Source organism: Aphelocoma coerulescens, chromosome 2, assembly GCF_041296385.1.
Source record: "Aphelocoma coerulescens isolate FSJ_1873_10779 chromosome 2, UR_Acoe_1.0, whole genome shotgun sequence".
Lineage (NCBI taxonomy): Eukaryota > Metazoa > Chordata > Aves > Passeriformes > Corvidae > Aphelocoma > Aphelocoma coerulescens.
Window position 1 is genome coordinate 13,218,110 of NC_091015.1, and position 18,070 is coordinate 13,236,179.

The window sequence follows — 18,070 nt, forward strand, 5'->3', positions numbered from 1 at the left end:
TGAGCCCCCATAAAATGAAGCAGGAACCTTCTCTATCCTAGCAAAGGACAAAAGAGGTTACTGAGCATCAGCTCAGTATTCAGCACTGTCCAAAAGACAAACTCCCATCTGTGTCCATTTCAATGGGGTAAGTCTGTGACCAAAATTGTACAGGAGCTTAATGCCTTTGTATTTCAAATCCATCACAGCTGACTATAAAAACTCTCCCATTTAGACAATTCAAAGAGGCTCTAATTAAGAAAAATCAGAAGAGCTGAGAATGACTATAGAGCTTTTGGAGAAATTAGCCAAATCCTCTAATGAGCTCCTTCTAAGGTTCTATCCCACCATAATGCTGACATGGGGAAAAGGACGGACTGGTACAGCTCCTTTTATAAATCTTCATATACAAATACAAGCATAGGACACATATGGAGCCTTGACAACCTCTGCTATTGCAAATATTTACAAACTCAAAGCACCTCATTGACATGAAGTGGGATTCACTTTACGTGTATTTTGAGTAGCCACAGTACTATTTCTGTACCCAAGCTGAGATTCCATAGATGTCATGCCTCTCAACTTCAGCAAGACTTCCAACTTCATCTCACATAAAATTCCCAAAGGGCAAACCAAGGAAAATATGGCAGGTAAAAACTACTTGGAAAATTATAATCTGGTTACCCGTTATAATCTGGTTACCCATGGATCACTTTCAGATTGGAAGGCTGAAGTAAGGGACATTCCACTGAGGTTTGGTCTATTCCATATAAAATACTGAGCAATAACTTTGATCACAGTTTCAAGGTATTTCTTATTGAATTTGCAGCTGACATTAACTTGCAGAGGACATGTTTCCAAAAAAAAAAAAAAAATAAAAAAAAAGGAATATATCAATAGAATTTGTAGTTACTACGTATGCAACAGGGTAGAGCACCCATTCACTCTGCTCAGCTGGAATTTTATGTCCAGCTTTGGACACTATTTCAAGAAAGAAGAATTTATATCAGAGACTCTGGAGGATAGAGAAGTAATATCAGAGATTTGAAAACCCTGATTTACAAGGAAAAGCTGGCAGGCTGGAAAGGTTTTCTCCAGGAACAAAGCAAAAAGAATGGCCTTAAGTCATGTTGAAGTGAGTACCAAAGAAGAGAACACTGTTCTCCATGACCACTGTGGATGGGATAAGAAGGAGCAGGCTTATAGTAAACTATGGAAAATTAAGACTGGACATGAAAGTGAGAGAAGTCAATGGCAAAAAAATCCCAAGCCACCACCTTTTTCTAATAGCAGGTATAGCTTAAATGACTTGAGCAGTGATAGAATCTCCATCACTGAAAGTTGTAAAGAAGAGGTAAAACAAACATATGCCAGGAATTGCTAAGACGCAGGCTTCTGCTCCTAGACAAGAAACCAGACTGAACAAGCTCTTGAGATGAATTCTGGACCAGTTTTCTATCATTTGGTGATTTCTTTTGGAGAGTATTTGTAGCTCTTTACTCTACAAGCAGTTGCTATTTTTCTCATTTCAACCAAAGACATTCACTAAGAAATGCTGACATTATAAATCGCAATGAATACGAAATAGGTGTTTTGTGGAATTTCTTTTGTAACAGGAAAAGATGTAGAACAGAAAACTCTGCTTTATAACTTGCTAAGTTTTTGAATGTGTTACAGAAAAAGCCCTGAGAGATCAAGGTTCAATGTATTTCCAATAATGCAGGTGTTCCTAGCTCTTGAGACTAGCATTTTTTCCCCTTGCACAGCTAGTACTAAGCAAATATCACTGCTTTATTTTTCTTCCAGCTTCATCCTGACACTTTGCAATTTTCCAAATCCTGTGTGTTTTAAGATGTTTGAAGAACACGTTTTTACTTGGAAGTTTACATAAAAACATTTTATCAGAAATCTAATGGCCTAGTTTGCCATCAAAATTACACAAACACTGCAGAACTGCTTCTAGGTACCTGCTTTGAAAGGAATTACAATGAATTCCTAACTTTTTACAATGAGATTATACTAAAGAGTTAGTTTATCTCAGGAAGCATCACTTAGAAATTACATCTAAATTTGTGGGGAAAGAGGAAATCTTGCTATTTCTTTTGTTAAAGTAGGCACTTCAGAGGGGTTTTGTGTAGCAACATCTAACAGAGGGTGCATACTGCCCAAAATCAACACTCAGAATTGACCAGAAGGGCCAGCTCTGGCCTCTTTAGCAGCACTAGTGTGGCTCTCCGCCCCGATGATCAGCAGGATTTGCTCCTTTGGGCACAGCACTCCCCTAATGAAGCCATACAGCTTTTGTACCAGTGCTGGCCCTCAGCCAGTCAGCTTCCAGTTTGGCAAAGCAGCTACAGTCTTTTTCAGTGTCCTTTTGCACTTGTCCATCAAAAGACAATTCGGAGCTTCTGTAGTAAATAATGATAATAGTGTCTCTTCTTCCCACAAACCAGGTGTAAGTTAGTGCATGATTCTAAAAGGTACTATTAAATAATATTTTCCCCCATGGAAAAACTGAGGTTTGCTTGCAGCTGTCTGTGCAGACATGCCCATCAGCTTCCAGGCACTAGAGGCAGGCCAAGATGCTAAAAGGCAAAACTGGCATGTAAAAGTGCACATGAAGCCAAATTACAACAGCAAGCAAAAATACCAGGACTGCTTCTGACTTGGAAAAGGGAGGTTCCTATCTTGAGGATCTTCTATTGCTTCAGGACATGATTTAGCTCTGACAACACAATTCACAGAAGAAACATGATTTTACAGGTCAACAAAGTGCTTCCAAAATCAAGCAAGCCATGCAACACAATTCCCTGCATGGCTCTGCAAATCTCTGCACTTATTTTCATCTTGCATAATGGGAATACAGAAAAATTGTCTACCTTTGGTGTAGATATATTCACTGGAACAAAAGTAAAAGGAAACTGTACTACTGTATGCTCATCTTCCTCTGCCAACAACTACAATTAAAAAAAAATCCAGTCCAACCACTCTTAAGTAATACCCCTTGTTCCTCATGATTCAACTTTGTCCTCAGTTAGTTTCACCAATCTTTGATGATGTCCATAACTAGCTGAGCTTAGACTAGATCTGCATTTGCAATGCTTTTGCTCTTAAAGCTTGTCCTTACTCATGTCATAGAAAATTACGTCAGCAAACCACTGAGCTCCTGAGGGGCTCAGCAACCATTGGTAAACTCCTCTGCAGCACATGCAGGCCTTATTTAACCACTGAAAAAGCACCCTGTTTTACAAACATGAAAGATTAGATATTTCTTTGAAAGCTAAAATCAGCTCAAAGGCTTATATTTACCAAGCGTGAAATTGCTACTGTTGCGCAATTTCACCAGAGGGACTTTATTGCATTCCCAGCAAAGTTATTACACAGCCCCTCGTAAAAGAACTCTCCTGCATGTTCTCATTCTAACTCAAAAGTTAGCTTTTGTTTCTCCCCATAAAAAAGTTTATCACTTCATATAACTTAGTGCCTTGAGGCTGACAGGAGAGGTAAAATTCTTCACCCTAGAGGACAGGAGAAGAAACTAGGGACTAGAAGAGTTTAGAGAAACACATTTCAATTAGTAAGTTTAGGTAAGCCATTAAAGAAAACCTGTTAATTTTAACTTACTAGATGCCTGGAAAGAATCTTAAGCTGCATCTATTAGGAATGGCATCAGTGTAGGGAAACTGCTAACTGGACCAGGTGGCCTATAAAGGCCCCCTCTGCACCTGCTTCTTTGTGATCTTGCAGTGGAGAGGAGCAAAGACCACGTTAAGCAATCTCTAGGAGAACTTCAAGAACACCTGAGAAGCCTCTAATCTATCTTCCAGTTTATCTTGTTCTTCTCTTCGAGTGTGGAATGTGAATTAAAATATCTTAAGGAATTTGGACAGCAATTATAAGCCTTTACAATAGCCAGCCTCAGGCAGTCCTCTTGAAAACAACATTTCATATTTTATGTTGTGCTTTGCTTTCACAGATTAAACTGCTTTTCAGACTATGTTCCCATTTCAGCATTTATCTTATTTACTCATTTACCACTAGTTGAAAGTGTTTGATTATCAGTCACATGTGCAGTAGTTTTACAACAGGGAAGCAGAATAGCCTCTTCATTCATCTGACATGAAAATTTGGGGCTTACATAGGAGTAAGTGCCATACATCATTCCAAGCATGCAAAAAGGCTCAAAGAAATTGCTCCTGCCACACCTCGCATGGCAAAAGACCCCTCTGTTCTCTACATGTCCCCACTACTATGTCTGGGGTGAAGCTTCCCCTGATGCAAGTCACCACAGGGTCACTTACAAGGACCAGGATTATGACATAGGTGTTGCCCAGTAACTTTTCCCCAGGATGATGAAAAAAAATTCTGGTCTATATACAGATGTCAACTTTTCTACTTGGAATGACAAAAGCCGTATTAGTCTGCTGGAATTTGAACATCCAGTTGCCAGGTAGCAGAGAGTGGAAGTCATGACCAGATCCCTAAAAAAAGACAGTGATGAAAGGATGCTGTTGCTATACAGCTGGCAGACAGTCTCCAGAATAAAAAATATGTGAAAGTGAGACATTACTTCCTTTTATTTTCTTTCCCTTTTCCTACCCTTTCTCTTCCTTCAGAAATATTCCAATATGCAAAAAAAATCCCTGATTTTTAAGGGGTATTACATAAACAAAGATTCATTTCAAGAGTGTATCTTGCCTAGAAGAGATTACGTGGGCTAACAGAGCATTTTCTCCTTGTGTGAAAGGGAAAATTTCTAGAAAAACTTGAAGGAGAAAACAACCTTTTTTCTCCCCCCACCCTGCTCCTTTGCTCTACAAAAAAACCAGTAAAAAGAAATACCTACTGCAACAACAATAAAAGATTCACTCTTTCTCCATCACCTCCTCTAAAAACACAAAACGTGTCTGACTTCCTGTTTGCTTTCCTTGTACAGGCAGAGATACTGATGCAATCTCTCTTCTTTGAGAAAGGAAACGCTTCTATCTCAGGCTGCATCTTCATCCCTCTCAGCAGCTTGACTAAGCAGATTAAAAAACATGTGCACACCAAGGCAGCATGAAAGTCATAACAAAAAACAGTGACTGCCAGTGCAACAGGAAAGGGAAGCAGAGTCTGTTGCAACTGCTTAGAAATTAAAACAGGCAGAAAGAAAGCAAACAGGTCAGGTACATTGTAGGTAGGGAACCTCCAGCACCATTCCCAACCTGTCATCTGTCTCCTTGGGCTCCATGGGAAGACTGAGAGATGACAGCTCCTCCATAGCACTCTGTCACTCCCTCCTTTCATTCTTTCTCCACCCCAAAAAAAGAAAAGCTGCTGGCTTCTTCCATCACACCTACTGACAAGGTGAATCTGAAACACGGCAACTGTCAGCCCTTGACAAAGTGTAACAAATCAAAGCAGGAACCCACTATCTGTGTTTGGGGATCAAAGGAAACTATTCACCCAAATAAAATATTCTTCAAATGAAAGAAAGTGAGAAAGGAAAAGAACAGTGGTGTGATCGTGCTAAGAAAGTGCATTTTTAAATGAGGAACAGTCAATATTACTTTTTTTAATAAGTAATATTTCAAAACTGCATTTGTATAAACTACTACTCTCATCTGTTACTACACAGAATTTGGTAAGCAGTTAAAAAAAAAAGTATAGCTTTTTTTGACACTTCTCTTTCTAACCAGCCCCCCCATATCACTTGGGAGAAATTCAACTCTGGCTGCAAAATAACCAGTTAAGCAGATACTGCACAAAAAGATAAAAATATTTTGTTGCTCATCTTGGTTATTTATCACAAAAGGAGCATAGGCATGAAAAACAACAACAAAAAGATGACATCATGGAAAAACCACAAAAGAAAAAAGCACTGCATTATGGTGAGGAGTTCTTTTAAAAGACAAAAGAACACTACAGAATTTATGTTCTCTGGCATGTTTCCTCCAGAGCAGACGTGGAGACCCAGCACTTCACATCAACAGAGAAACAGACGAGTAGCAATAGCTCCTGTTAGCACACACTGAGAAACAGTGGAAAAGAGCTGATTAGTCAGTAGGGTATATCATAAACCCATGTACCACGTAAATAAGACCCATCATTTGTCACATACAACTGTTAAATCTAAGTAATTCCTTAAATTTCTTCCAACAAGGTGGTCTAGGAAAACCATGATGGTTCCCTGAAGTCTGAAAACCTCAACACAGTTCCAGTTATAAGCCACAGCTACCCCTTCAAAAATGATCACAGGTTTGTGCACCAGCTTTAGCACACTGAAGATTTAGGAGGTGCTGAATGAATACTCACAGGTGTGCTGAAGGAACAACTTAAATATTACAGGGACATGCTTGAAAATACAGTTTATCTATGAGTATTGTCTAAAAAACTTAACTGACTTGTAAAGACAGAGAGAAAGCCATGGTAAGGACTCCAGCTTCATAAAGGTTCATTTTTAGCTTTGTAATTCAGAAGTACTTTATAAGTACAAAGAAGTCAGACTTAAGGTAGCAGTAAATCATTGAGGAAGTTTACAGTACTGCAACCTCAGCCAATACATTGAATGGCACTTGGGGGGGAAAAACAAAACAGAAATTAAGAAGAGGTACAGCACTTAGCACATCAACCGCATATGCTGCTACACTGAGCTCCCAACAACACAGCTCCTCAGTGATATGATCACCCCTCCCTTTTCTGCAACATGTCCAGCCTAACCTAAGAACACTTTATACCAAGGTTTGCAATAGTGTGCTTCCAGCAGCATCTGAATAGTCATCTTTGTTAATCTGCTGGAGGAAACTCAGTCTGCCTAACCCAGAAAACAATTTTTACATATGAAATGGTTGGTACTGAGCACACATTATTAGATTTACAGGAACCCAGTGCACTGGCTTTCCAAGCAATTTTATAACAAGACAATTGCTCTACAAACTACCCTCACATGCACTATAAACAATGGGAATGTTCTGCAGGGTAATAGAAGATGAGTGATCATTTCTTCTGTATCATACTCTTTTTTTTTTTAGAAATAAATGTGCATTTTAATATCTACCAAGAATCAGTCCATATATTCTTTTCCACGGGCCTCGTTGTCTGATACATGTGTTGCAAGAATCCCCACTGCAACAGATGAGGACCAAGAACATCTGCTAACCTAGAGAGGGCAACTTTAAGGGTTTTGTAAGCCTCACACTATCTCGTGACTTCTCAGAATCTTAACTCTTGGGAAACTGAAAATCTCACCTTGCTTTGGAAGCCATTCAGTAGTTTCAGAAATACTCAACACCCAACCAGTTCTATCAACAAATGAAGCAGTCCTGCCCTCTCACCCCACACAGCAGGTCATTCCTGCCCTTGTAGCTCCCTCCCTTTCTGCAGGTGTGAGCCCTGGAGTGAATCACAGTTAGGAGCCCCATTTTAGCTTTCAGCTGAATCCACCTGCATTAGTGTCCCAATCCAGCTTATCTGGAGCTAGACAAATGTTCACCCCAGCACAAAGAGATGAAGAAGGTATAAACCACATCTGTTTGTTTCAGCAGCTGTAGTGTCTTAAAAATGAAATGACAGCTTGTATTTCCAGATAGAGAAAAACTTGAGAACTTCTCCCCATTCACCTTGAAGGCAAATAGTATTTGGTAGACAATTAGTTCTTTCCCTTTTTCAATTTCACAGAGACATGACTCCAAATACTTCAGCACAAGGCTTCACATACTTGGAACCACACTGGTTCCAGGTGCTTCAGCAGTACAAACAATGCTAACTGAGGCAAAGAGCCTGGTCCTGTACCCAAAGCAGGCTACAGGGTATTTGCCCCCAGCTTCACTGAGAATTTGGTTCAAACAGAAGGGAACTGAACTGAAAAATGCCCAGGGTACATAAGCATATCAAACCCCCATCTTCACACTCAGCATGTACCACATGTGAATCCACAGTTACACTGCATCAACACTGGTCAGGCACTTCAGAACAACTGTGTACGTATCAAATGCTGTAGAGCTCCCTGCCAGTGCAAACTTGCATACAAATGTAATCTAAAGTTTCAAGAGTTTCTGTAGTAATTTTAAAAATCATACCAGTGTGTGCAGCTCTTTTTCCCAGATACCAGTTGCCTACGTACACTGATTGTGAGCATGATACTGTCTTCAAACCAACAGATTCGTTCCACTAACTCAATAGTCAAGGCCTATACTTCAGGATCCTGATGCAGAACAGACATGTGGAGCATCAGCACCCTCTCAGCAATGTGGAAATCATGTGTGATAACTCTCATTTACTGTATAATATAGACAACAAGGAGAAAGCTGCATAGCGAGGCATTTTCACTTACGTGGTTTATATAGAGACTCTTGCGTTTTTCTCTCACTGCAAAAACACAAAATATGATAGAAATATTACATGACTATTTTTCCCGATTAAGCTTCTTATATACCATTTATAATAAAAAGAACAGGCGACTATCTATGTGCAACATTATAATTCCTTTTGCACTAACCAAATATATTTATATAGCAAACACAGAAGGAACATATATCTGTATGCATAAAGGCATTTATGCTCACTAGTGTGGTGATGGGCTAAAGTTCTCATCCATTTGGGTACTTCACCAGGCGCTGGTCTGCATGGGCAAGCTAATATGCAGTAAGCTGCAGTCCAAGGTAGCAGTGGCTTGGCCATTCTTCCCCAGTTCTCTGTGTGGGTACTCCTAAGCCACCAGTGCCTTCATGCAAGGTACCTTGCTGCAAAGTGGCCTACACTACTTTGCAGGTATGAAAGCACCTAAAGAGCTACACCACGGACTTAGCAAATTGTCATCATAGCTTACTGTGCACTAACTCCCACAGAGGAGCCTTGAAACCATATGGATTACACCACTGCCTTCTATAAGGCACAAGCCTGAAGCTATTACTCATGTTGGATGTAACAATGAAAATGTGTTTCTTTGGTGAGTATGGACCAGTCACCACAAGCACCACAATTAGCCAAAACAGTCAGAAAGTAAATAGCAGCAACAAGGGAGATAGATGTATAAAGTCTTAATTGTCAGGCAAATGCTTATTACAGCTGATTAAATATACTCTTATTTCATTTTTTTAAAGCACTTCCCCAATTAACTCACCCCATAGAGAGCCTGCGGAGCTCTGTTCCAGTGAAAATACCACAGCATTTAGGATACAAGTCTGGAGGCAACTAACACATAAATCAAACTGCAGGATTAAAATAATAATGGTTTCATGCTGTAGGTGATTAAATGCACTTTGGTGCACCATGATTTGAAAGCTATGGCAACCCAATGCACTTAGCAAAATAAGAGAGTTCACAATGGTGGGATAGCCTGTTCATTCCCTGTTGGATGAGAAGCCGTTATTTGTGATTTATTATAAGCAAGCAATCTCACATAAACAAGGCTGTATATGTGAATACTGTGAAATAATTGTGTTTAATGCAGACATAAAATGAAAATTAAAAAATAAGAAAAAACTTTGAAAAATCCTTACATAATTTTCCTCCCAGGGAGCAGAAAGGAGAATCACACATGACAGATGTTAGCCATGTCACTTAGAATATGCTCAGATCCACAATTACGGACATTGTATAAGAAACAGAATTAAACAGGAACAGCGGAAAAATTCTGATGATCTAGTAAATTGTTAAACTGCTTGAAATCCTGCTAAAACACTGCACTACACTTAAGTTCCACACACTGCATTTATCACCAGCAAAACACATAATATGTTTCTACAGAGAAACAACAAAATTACGGTAGATACTTCTGAGAACAGCCAAAGTACTTGTCTAGAATCACATATTGTAACGTACAGGCAGTAAACAATCCTGATAAGCTGTGTGCAAACCTAATATAGCACATAATTCAAAGTTAACACCTATTAACTGTCAAATTTTGAACACAGTTAAGTATTTTATATAATTATATTTATATAATTATATAAAATATAAGTATAGAATTGTTTAATCACAATTACACCGCATTCGAAGTTCTTCAAATCTTACAAGGACAGCCTGCACGTATACTCCAAATCCATTTTAATGACCTTTATTCCCCTTAGTTTTTTTCTTCTGTATTTTCCCTTGTATCCTTTATTCAATTCCCCATGAAGGTACAACCCTCTATTTCCCAAAGTACAAATATTACTCACAGCTCAATCCCATTTGCTATTTCCAGTCTCCAGAAGAGTATGTTAACGTATTTATACACCCCTCCCTTTTCCCTGCTCAAGCACTTCTTGTGCACAGCTTTGCAAGCACCAGGCTGACCTCCTTTCCCTATCTCTCCATATAACAGAAATTCATTTAGGCTGGACTCTCAGGTAAGGCACTACAAGAAGGCAACTGCTTCTTTCTGTGCTTCTGGCTCACTCTGCCATAGTGTAAGGCTCCAAAACACATGCCAGTGGGGAATTGTGCAGAGCAGAAACCCACTCTGTCACAACCACTCTCTTTTGTAATCACAACCCCCCCTTTAAACAAGGGGAAGCCAATTATTGCACAAGGCAAAATGACTGTAAAGAGGTAATTCCATCACTTGGCTTCAGTCAGTTTAAAAATGCTTTGCTGCTCACACAGCTCAGTATGGTCTGCAGCAGGCCAGACCATCATGTTAAAATTAACTAGCATTTTGCAGCATAAACTCCTAACTGCAACTCCAGGATTTTGGGTTTCAGGCATGAAGTTTTGATGACGTCAAGCCGAACAGACTTGGGGTAAGTTTAAACAATTAAGCTTCTACTTTTTTAAACAATTTAAAATGTCAAAGTTGTAATGGAACTCTTCACGTGGAGCCTGAGATGTGCCAAATTGTCTTAGTTTTCCTCATTCTAAGGCCAATGACCTGTTCTTATTGCTGCAGGCACTTTCCACTGTTATTACTGAGCTTCTGCAATAGGAGGAAAGTATCCTGAAATTAAAAGAGACTGAGGAAATACACACACACACAGAGGCACCTGTGTGTATATGTATGTATTTTTCATTGAGCTGTAATAAACACTTTCACTGTGCAGTTTCTATAGACTTATCTTCATGTTAGCCATATCAGGATTGAAGACAAAATCCTTGAGGATTACAACTATAAGAATGTCTTGCATTTTGGAAGTTGGAGTTACCAGCCATTATTGGTAACTCATCTATTTTTCTTTTAGCTGAGAAGACTGGTCCTAGCTAACATTTAAGACTAAGACCAGCTTACTCCACTTCTATACACATATATAAACACAATTTCAAAATCTTATTTGTCTGAAGCTCATTGTTGCACTGATACTGCAAAATTTAGCCCATACATTGAATGTGTAAAGCCAAATCTAAGTTAGGAGAGAGGCACAGCTGGAAACCACCAACAGGAAACACCATTACCAGCATCCTGGAGGAGCAAACATTGCCTTCTTGCTACCATAAAGGAAAGGCAGTTACATTGTTGGAGTGCTGTTTGGAAACCCTGGGTTAATCACAGTCACACACTAACTAGCACATGGGTTTCCAATCACCCACAGCTCACTGGCCAAGCTCACCAAATGAGGAAGATCTTGCATAAAGCACTCACAGAAGTTAAAAACATAACAGGTAATATTCTGTACTAGCTCCCTAAATAGGAAGAATTCCACACATATGATTCACAACCTAGAAAATTCCCAAAAGAGATGGAAATATTTAGAAAAGCTCCTCTAGTTAGGAATCAAATTAATATTTATTGTGACATTAACTTTTCTACAGATTTATTGAATGTTCAGGTAATTAAGGATTCATTCAGACTACTGACTAATTACATGCTTAGCATGGCATCCAGGCTTCACAGAACAAAGACAATTGAAGACCACATAATAAACGGAGATGCCACAGCCTGTCTCATTGTATTTGTTGCTCTCCACTCACATGTGAATCATAAGAAGGTCTAGCACAGCTCCTATGCCAGGAGAATACTATAAGACTATCAGTGAGGCTCAAAGAGCACAGGGTTACTAGAAAGCCAAAGATGGAACTGCCTGAAGGTTACATTGCCAAGTCACTCTAGCACCTAGTGATGGGCTTGGCCACTTCCCACTATGAAACCATGAGATGTATGCTCACAGCCAGAGCCAGATCCTGGATGAAACCCTGAATCCTGATGCCACTGGACTTTCTGTGTATTGTGTAATGTATATTTTAAATGTCCACAGGTCTTATCTACAGAAGTATTTTCACTTACAGTCAACAGGAAGGTTTACCAGCCCAATACTATTAAAGTAATGGAGCAATTATTTGCCCAAGTTAGTTAGGTGTTTTCAAAACAGCCAGCTCAGCTCTCCTCTTCTACATCGTCTGAAGAAGTCTTGAGGGTCCCCTAGATTCCACAGCAACCTGTCAGATTACAACCCTACATGCCCTAAAAAATCCCTCTGTTTTCCCTTTAACAAGCACTTTATTGCATTTTGGTTAGGCAACATCCTTGAACAGTGTGGTAACTCCTACAGCTCACTTGGTTCAACAAGGGGCACAAAGTACAGCCAAGCAAAATGCTTAGTACTGGGATCTGTCCCACCAGAACATGATGGTTCTTGGCAATAGATCAGTAGATAAATGTTTGCAGAATCTTTTTATTTTTGTACAAACAAAATAGCCTTTGTATTTTTTCCAGTGTACCAAGGACAGCTGAACAGATCTTACACTCCCATTGGTAACATTTCTGTAATGTTTCACTAAATTCATCGTTCTCACTCAAAAATATGTTCTTCACATTACTTAAACTCGAACAAAGCTTCATAGATCAACTCTAGCATGGGTATAAACACTTTTATAAAATGCTTAAAATTAACTCCATACTGCAATAAATTAACCGCTATTATTACAAGTAAGAATAATCATCCGGTCTGGTCAAAATTTTAGTTGTTGGACTTGGGTCTATTTTGTCCTTTCTTTCAACAGGCTGTAACAAGAAACAAGTAGCATCCATATGGGATTAGACAGTTTCAACACACTGCAAAACCATTATAAAATAGGCATCAGTCTTTATAATACAGCTATGGAAATATTATCATATTCATTTTACAGACTACCAAACCAGGTTAGTGTGGTAAATCGCATCCAAACCCATGTAATGAGGCATTGACAGAACCAGGGCTGAATTCAGAAGGACAATCTCAAGGTCAAAGGAGGTACTCACATAAGCAACTCTTCAATTAGGGCCTAAATGTATATCCTCTTTGTTCTAGTCATGCTCAAAAACTAGCAAAAAATACACAGTAAGTGAAAACTACATTATTTTTCAAGTGATGTGTTTGACACTGCAATTTACTATGTAAATCAAAAGCAGCATTTATAGGAAGCAGAAAGGAGGACAAAGAATTCATATTGAACAGTCAGAATTACAATGCAGGAACTGCTTTGAAGGTCCTGCTAGAAAATAATGTGTTTTGCATCCATTATTCATTTATTTCTAAACCAACATGTCATACATGTCCAACGGGGAACAAAAGAGCCACAGTAAATGGCTTCTATTCTACTAACTCTGTCAGAAGACTTGTTTAACCAATGTTAATTTTAGAGATCATTTTGTCTATGTATAAATAAAACCAACTTAACTCCAGACAAACATGATTATATCAAATCCATAACGAGAGGAGAAGAAGGGAGAATGTTTGGGTAGGATGGGAGTTATTTTGTTAAGAAAATCTAGTCCTGAACTCATTTACAGTATCATCTATATCAGAAAAACCCTGGAATGTCTTCTTAGCTAATATAAACTGGCATTTTCTAAAAGAATACTTTTTACACATCTTTCAGAAGCATAATGTTCAGAGTTAAAAAAAATTAAGAAACAGACAAAAAATTATGGATTTAGAAAAAAATATTTTAAAAATATTATATTAAGCTTTATCCATATTTGTACTAATGGTCATACAAGATAATTAGCTAAAGGTGTGACTACTTAAAACTCTAACATGTAACATGATGCCTCTAAATGCCTCTTTTTGGGGGAGAGGGGGAAATTACATATTAAAGGACTATCACATGCATTCAACAAAGGGTTTAGAGATAACTACTGTAATAAATTCAGTAACCTACCATCTGTTTGTGATTTACTGAGAAATATCGTACTGGCCCGTGGATGATCTGATGGGTTGAATTCCATGTTCAAATCTGGAAAGAAAGAACAGCACAAAAAATATTTATGATTATTCAATGGCAGACAAAGATTTTCTCATTCTTTTTAATAACACCAAGTTTACATATGTAAGCAGCTACTGTAAAACAAAATCCATCTTGAGGCCCACTTTTTTATCCTTCCTTGCACAAGTGGTTCTTTTTGGCATGCAAATCATTTGCATCAACACAGCTTTGGGATTAGACTTCAGTTCTAAGGGCTGCTTTTGGATTAAAACAGATAAAGCAGCTTGAGAAGTTGGTACACAAGAAGTCAGGAATTTCCCATTTACCATCACTTTCTTCCCACCATGCCCCAAAGCCACAGCTTGGCACAGGAACACAGCTTGTTATATGTAATTATTGAATAATTAAGTATTACAAACAAATACACAACCCTCTACAGATAGACAGGTTTCCAAGATTAGGCATGATTTTAAAAAAAGTAGTTATTGCAACTGAATGTAAACAAGTAAAATCTAGGCCAGAGTGTTTTATACGGTCAAGATAAAAAAACTTGGAACTTTCACAGATTAACATTCTCTTTGCTGTGACAACTTGAAAAAAAGAAGCAAAAAAACCCCACAACTTAAAAAAAAATAAAAAAACAACAAAAACCCGTCCTAAAAGATATTCACCAGTTACAAATTCAAATTGATCATACATTATACAAACTTCTATGAATTATTTTCCTTATCGAGGTTAAAATCCATTGAATTTATTTGTTCCCAAATTCCACTCCACTACAATTTGCTAAAGCTTACATGCCTGTATCCACTAGAAAAAATGCTACTAAAATAGTATATAATTTTTTAGCATTTCCCTGCTCTCCAAGCGTGGCTTTCTGAACCTTAGTTCTCTTACATTCTCTATCTCCAAATGCACACTCCCTTGCATTTGATGCAGGCATTTATGTGAGACTGCATATGAGCACTGATATGTTTATCTTCTGTGATTATCCCAGCCTTTCTACAATTCTCTTATTCCCCTTTCATATCCTTGTGAAAGTTCAGTAAAACTGGAAATTAAGCCCAAGGTCTTAGGAAAAGAAAACAAAGCCTTTTTGTCCCAGGGTCAAGTTCTTCTGCCTACAGCTTTCCCTGTTCCTTCAGCATCCATGCCCATACTCTGCTATCCTTTCCCTTTTATTTAATAATTTACTAGGTCTTCCACTTCCCTGTGTTTTATTCCTTACCACACACCTCTTTACAAATGTACTTCCTATTTGTATGTTGCCCTTTTATGCTCTCTTGGTTTCCTTTTCACCTCCCTGCATTCTGTAGTCCATGAGAAGAGCAGCCTGACATGCTGCTGGAAACCTGGGCATAACTTCTGGAAAAAACTTGATCTTGTCTCTACAAGAAAGAACCCAGAAATGCAGAAGTGCAACTCCTCAGCTGCAAATGGTCGTCTTATTATCCTTATCATCAATGCCACAAAGGACAGTGAATCTAGGGATTTCAAGGGAAAACTATTTTGATCCTCCCAGAAATCACAGACAAGTTCAGAGAAGATCCTAGGAATGTCATTTTATGCTAGGACTTCTGACTTCAAAGGACTATGAACTAGAATGTTTTCATGTTCCTTTATGCATCTTATTTAGACATACAGAAGAAAAAAAATAATCACCCATTGAGACAGACAGTGCTCATAAAGACTGTTTTCCATTTCAGGATGGTTTTTCTATTAAGCCAAATTCAAGCTCTTCGTTATGTGAAGAGTAATCAGCACTTAAAAATGCAAAATACATTATCTATTATCAACCTCTTTGTCTTTTATCATATAGCACAATACATCACCAGAAAAAACAGAGGTGCTTTTCTTTTTTAAACTACTACAGATATTACAGCAGTACAAATTCAGTCAATAAAATAGGATCACAAACATGAAACTGAATCCAGCTTGCAAAATACAGTAAACCAGAAGAACACTTCTTTCTTTTCTTCGAGACTAGAAAATTATCTGCTTGAGGAATAATAACAATCTGGTACAGGTTCACAGTTTGTTTGCAGGGCTGAAAAGAAAGGAAAACCCAACTACCACATCTTAGTCAAGTCGCATCTCCTGAAGATTCCTGTGCTACAAGGTCCTATTTTCCAGAAGCAGTAAATCAAGAGAGGACTTAAAAGTCTTTCTGAAAAAAATCATGAACTACCAAAAAGCACTGCCTCTCAGATAAACTGTTATTCTTCTGACAGGAGCTGAAAGAAGGCCAGCAAAACCCCATCTCAGCAGCTGCAGAAGACAGTCCAGGGATTTTTAATTACCTTGGCAGAGCCAGCAGCCTACAGCCAGGGAGCAACTGTGGCTCCTTCCCACCACTGAACCCTGCAGAGCAGCACACGTCCTCCTCTCTCCACATCCCTTCTCTCACATCCTCCCCAGCAACAGGAACAATCAAACACATCCATCTGTCTTTCTCAAACTGCCTGCACAAAACTCAGAGGAGGAGAACATGGGTATGGGGAAAGGTAAAGGCTGTTTTACCCGGCACATGGTGGCCAGAAGGGGACAGGTGCTGCTGAGAGGGGCTGGCTCCCCCTGCCCCTCTGAGGAACAGCACAGGTCTTACAGGCAGAAGCAAGCACTGTATGGTGTGCACCTGCAACTCAGCCACTCCCAGCTCATCCAGGGTAAAGTGTTAGCAAATCCAAGCATCCCACAGGCCACTTGTGGCACCACATTACTCCAGGCCACCACTGCTGGCACGCTGGAATATTAGAATGCATGAAGTTTCACAACATGTAAGATTTTAGTCTCTGGTGGTTCTTAGATGTCTTAATTCATCATACAACTTAAAAACAAATGTCTTTTTGAATATGGCAACAGATTTGTCACTAGAAACCACATTACAGAAGAAAGAAATCAAATGATATACCAGTATCTGAAATTAGTAACTCACCACCAAAGGGCATTATCCATAAAAAGGTTAATTCCATCCTAAAGAAAATAGTACATTCATACTGCTTTTGTCTTATTAACAGTTCTTCCTAGTATTTGAAAAGTACCATGAAAACCAGCAATAATAGGAAAGGTTTACCCATTTTGTAATGAAAGAGTCAAAGATAAAACGAGATTTAAACTCACACAAGCAATAGTCTATTATTCAAAAGAGAGGAAAATGTGAGCCAGAATTTTAAGTCTTGAAATCTGCACAAAAATGTTCTCCATTACTAACAGTCTGCTCTGCAACACATCACAGCCTTCAAATGAAAGGCTAACAGTGGGCACTTCTTCCAACAGTTACCCAGCACTCCAAAATCAGCTTTTAAGAAGAAGCCACAGTCTCATAGATAATCCAAAGCAGAAATCTTTCACTGTAGCTTTCTTTTCAGTTAAATAGAATTGGAATTTTTCTGTATCTTTTCCTAGTTCAAAAATCAAGTTTGTTAGGTTTTGTTTTTTTTTTAAATTGAAGGACTGTTAAGTTATTCAAAATTTAACCCACATCCTGTAAACACCTGAACAGTCTGATACTCCATGAAAATTTCAGGGCTTTTGTCTTCTAAGGATTAGGAACCAAAGGTTTGTGTCTATAAATACATGTACATATGCACATATCCATATCTACAGATTCACTGATAGTTGCATATTTAAATGAAACATAATTTTTGGTTAGCCAAGGCAAAGTCAGACTTGCATACACTTCAAATAAGAGATCATGTGTCTAACAGAATTCACACAATTTTGGAGGATTTGGACAAGAAGTTACAAATGCATGCAAATATACTTAAGATTGCATTCTCTTATTTGCTTCACAGCAGCCAAATTCACAGTTATTATAATGGCCATTTTGATGCATCACATCAAAATAAAATTGCTCTCTGAGGGAAAAAAAAAAAAAGAGTAGATTTTGCATATAACTTAATTTGGTACATAACTGTGCTGCAGTTTAAGGCAACCACCAGAAGACCCCAATAAGATTCACCCCATACACTGTGAGAAACTTAATTCCTAAAGCTACAGCAGCTGCATT

The 18,070-nt window shown here is 38.5% G+C and overlaps 1 protein-coding gene across 2 annotated transcripts in view; it reads right to left on the reverse strand.

Moving 5' to 3' along the window:
- CCNY (cyclin Y) overlaps nucleotides 1-18,070 on the reverse strand; it is a 122,490-nt gene that overhangs the window by 33,271 nt on the left and 71,149 nt on the right. Inside the window, exons 2-3 of one of the 2 annotated variants that reach the window (XM_069006468.1) lie at nucleotides 14,017-14,091; nucleotides 8,294-8,328 (exon numbers count right to left, since the gene is read on the reverse strand). In XM_069006468.1, the coding sequence (XP_068862569.1) occupies nucleotides 8,294-8,328; nucleotides 14,017-14,091 (110 nt within the window). The remainder of the gene's footprint in view (nucleotides 1-8,293; nucleotides 8,329-14,016; nucleotides 14,092-18,070) is intronic. The other variant, XM_069006469.1, reaches the window with a different exon arrangement.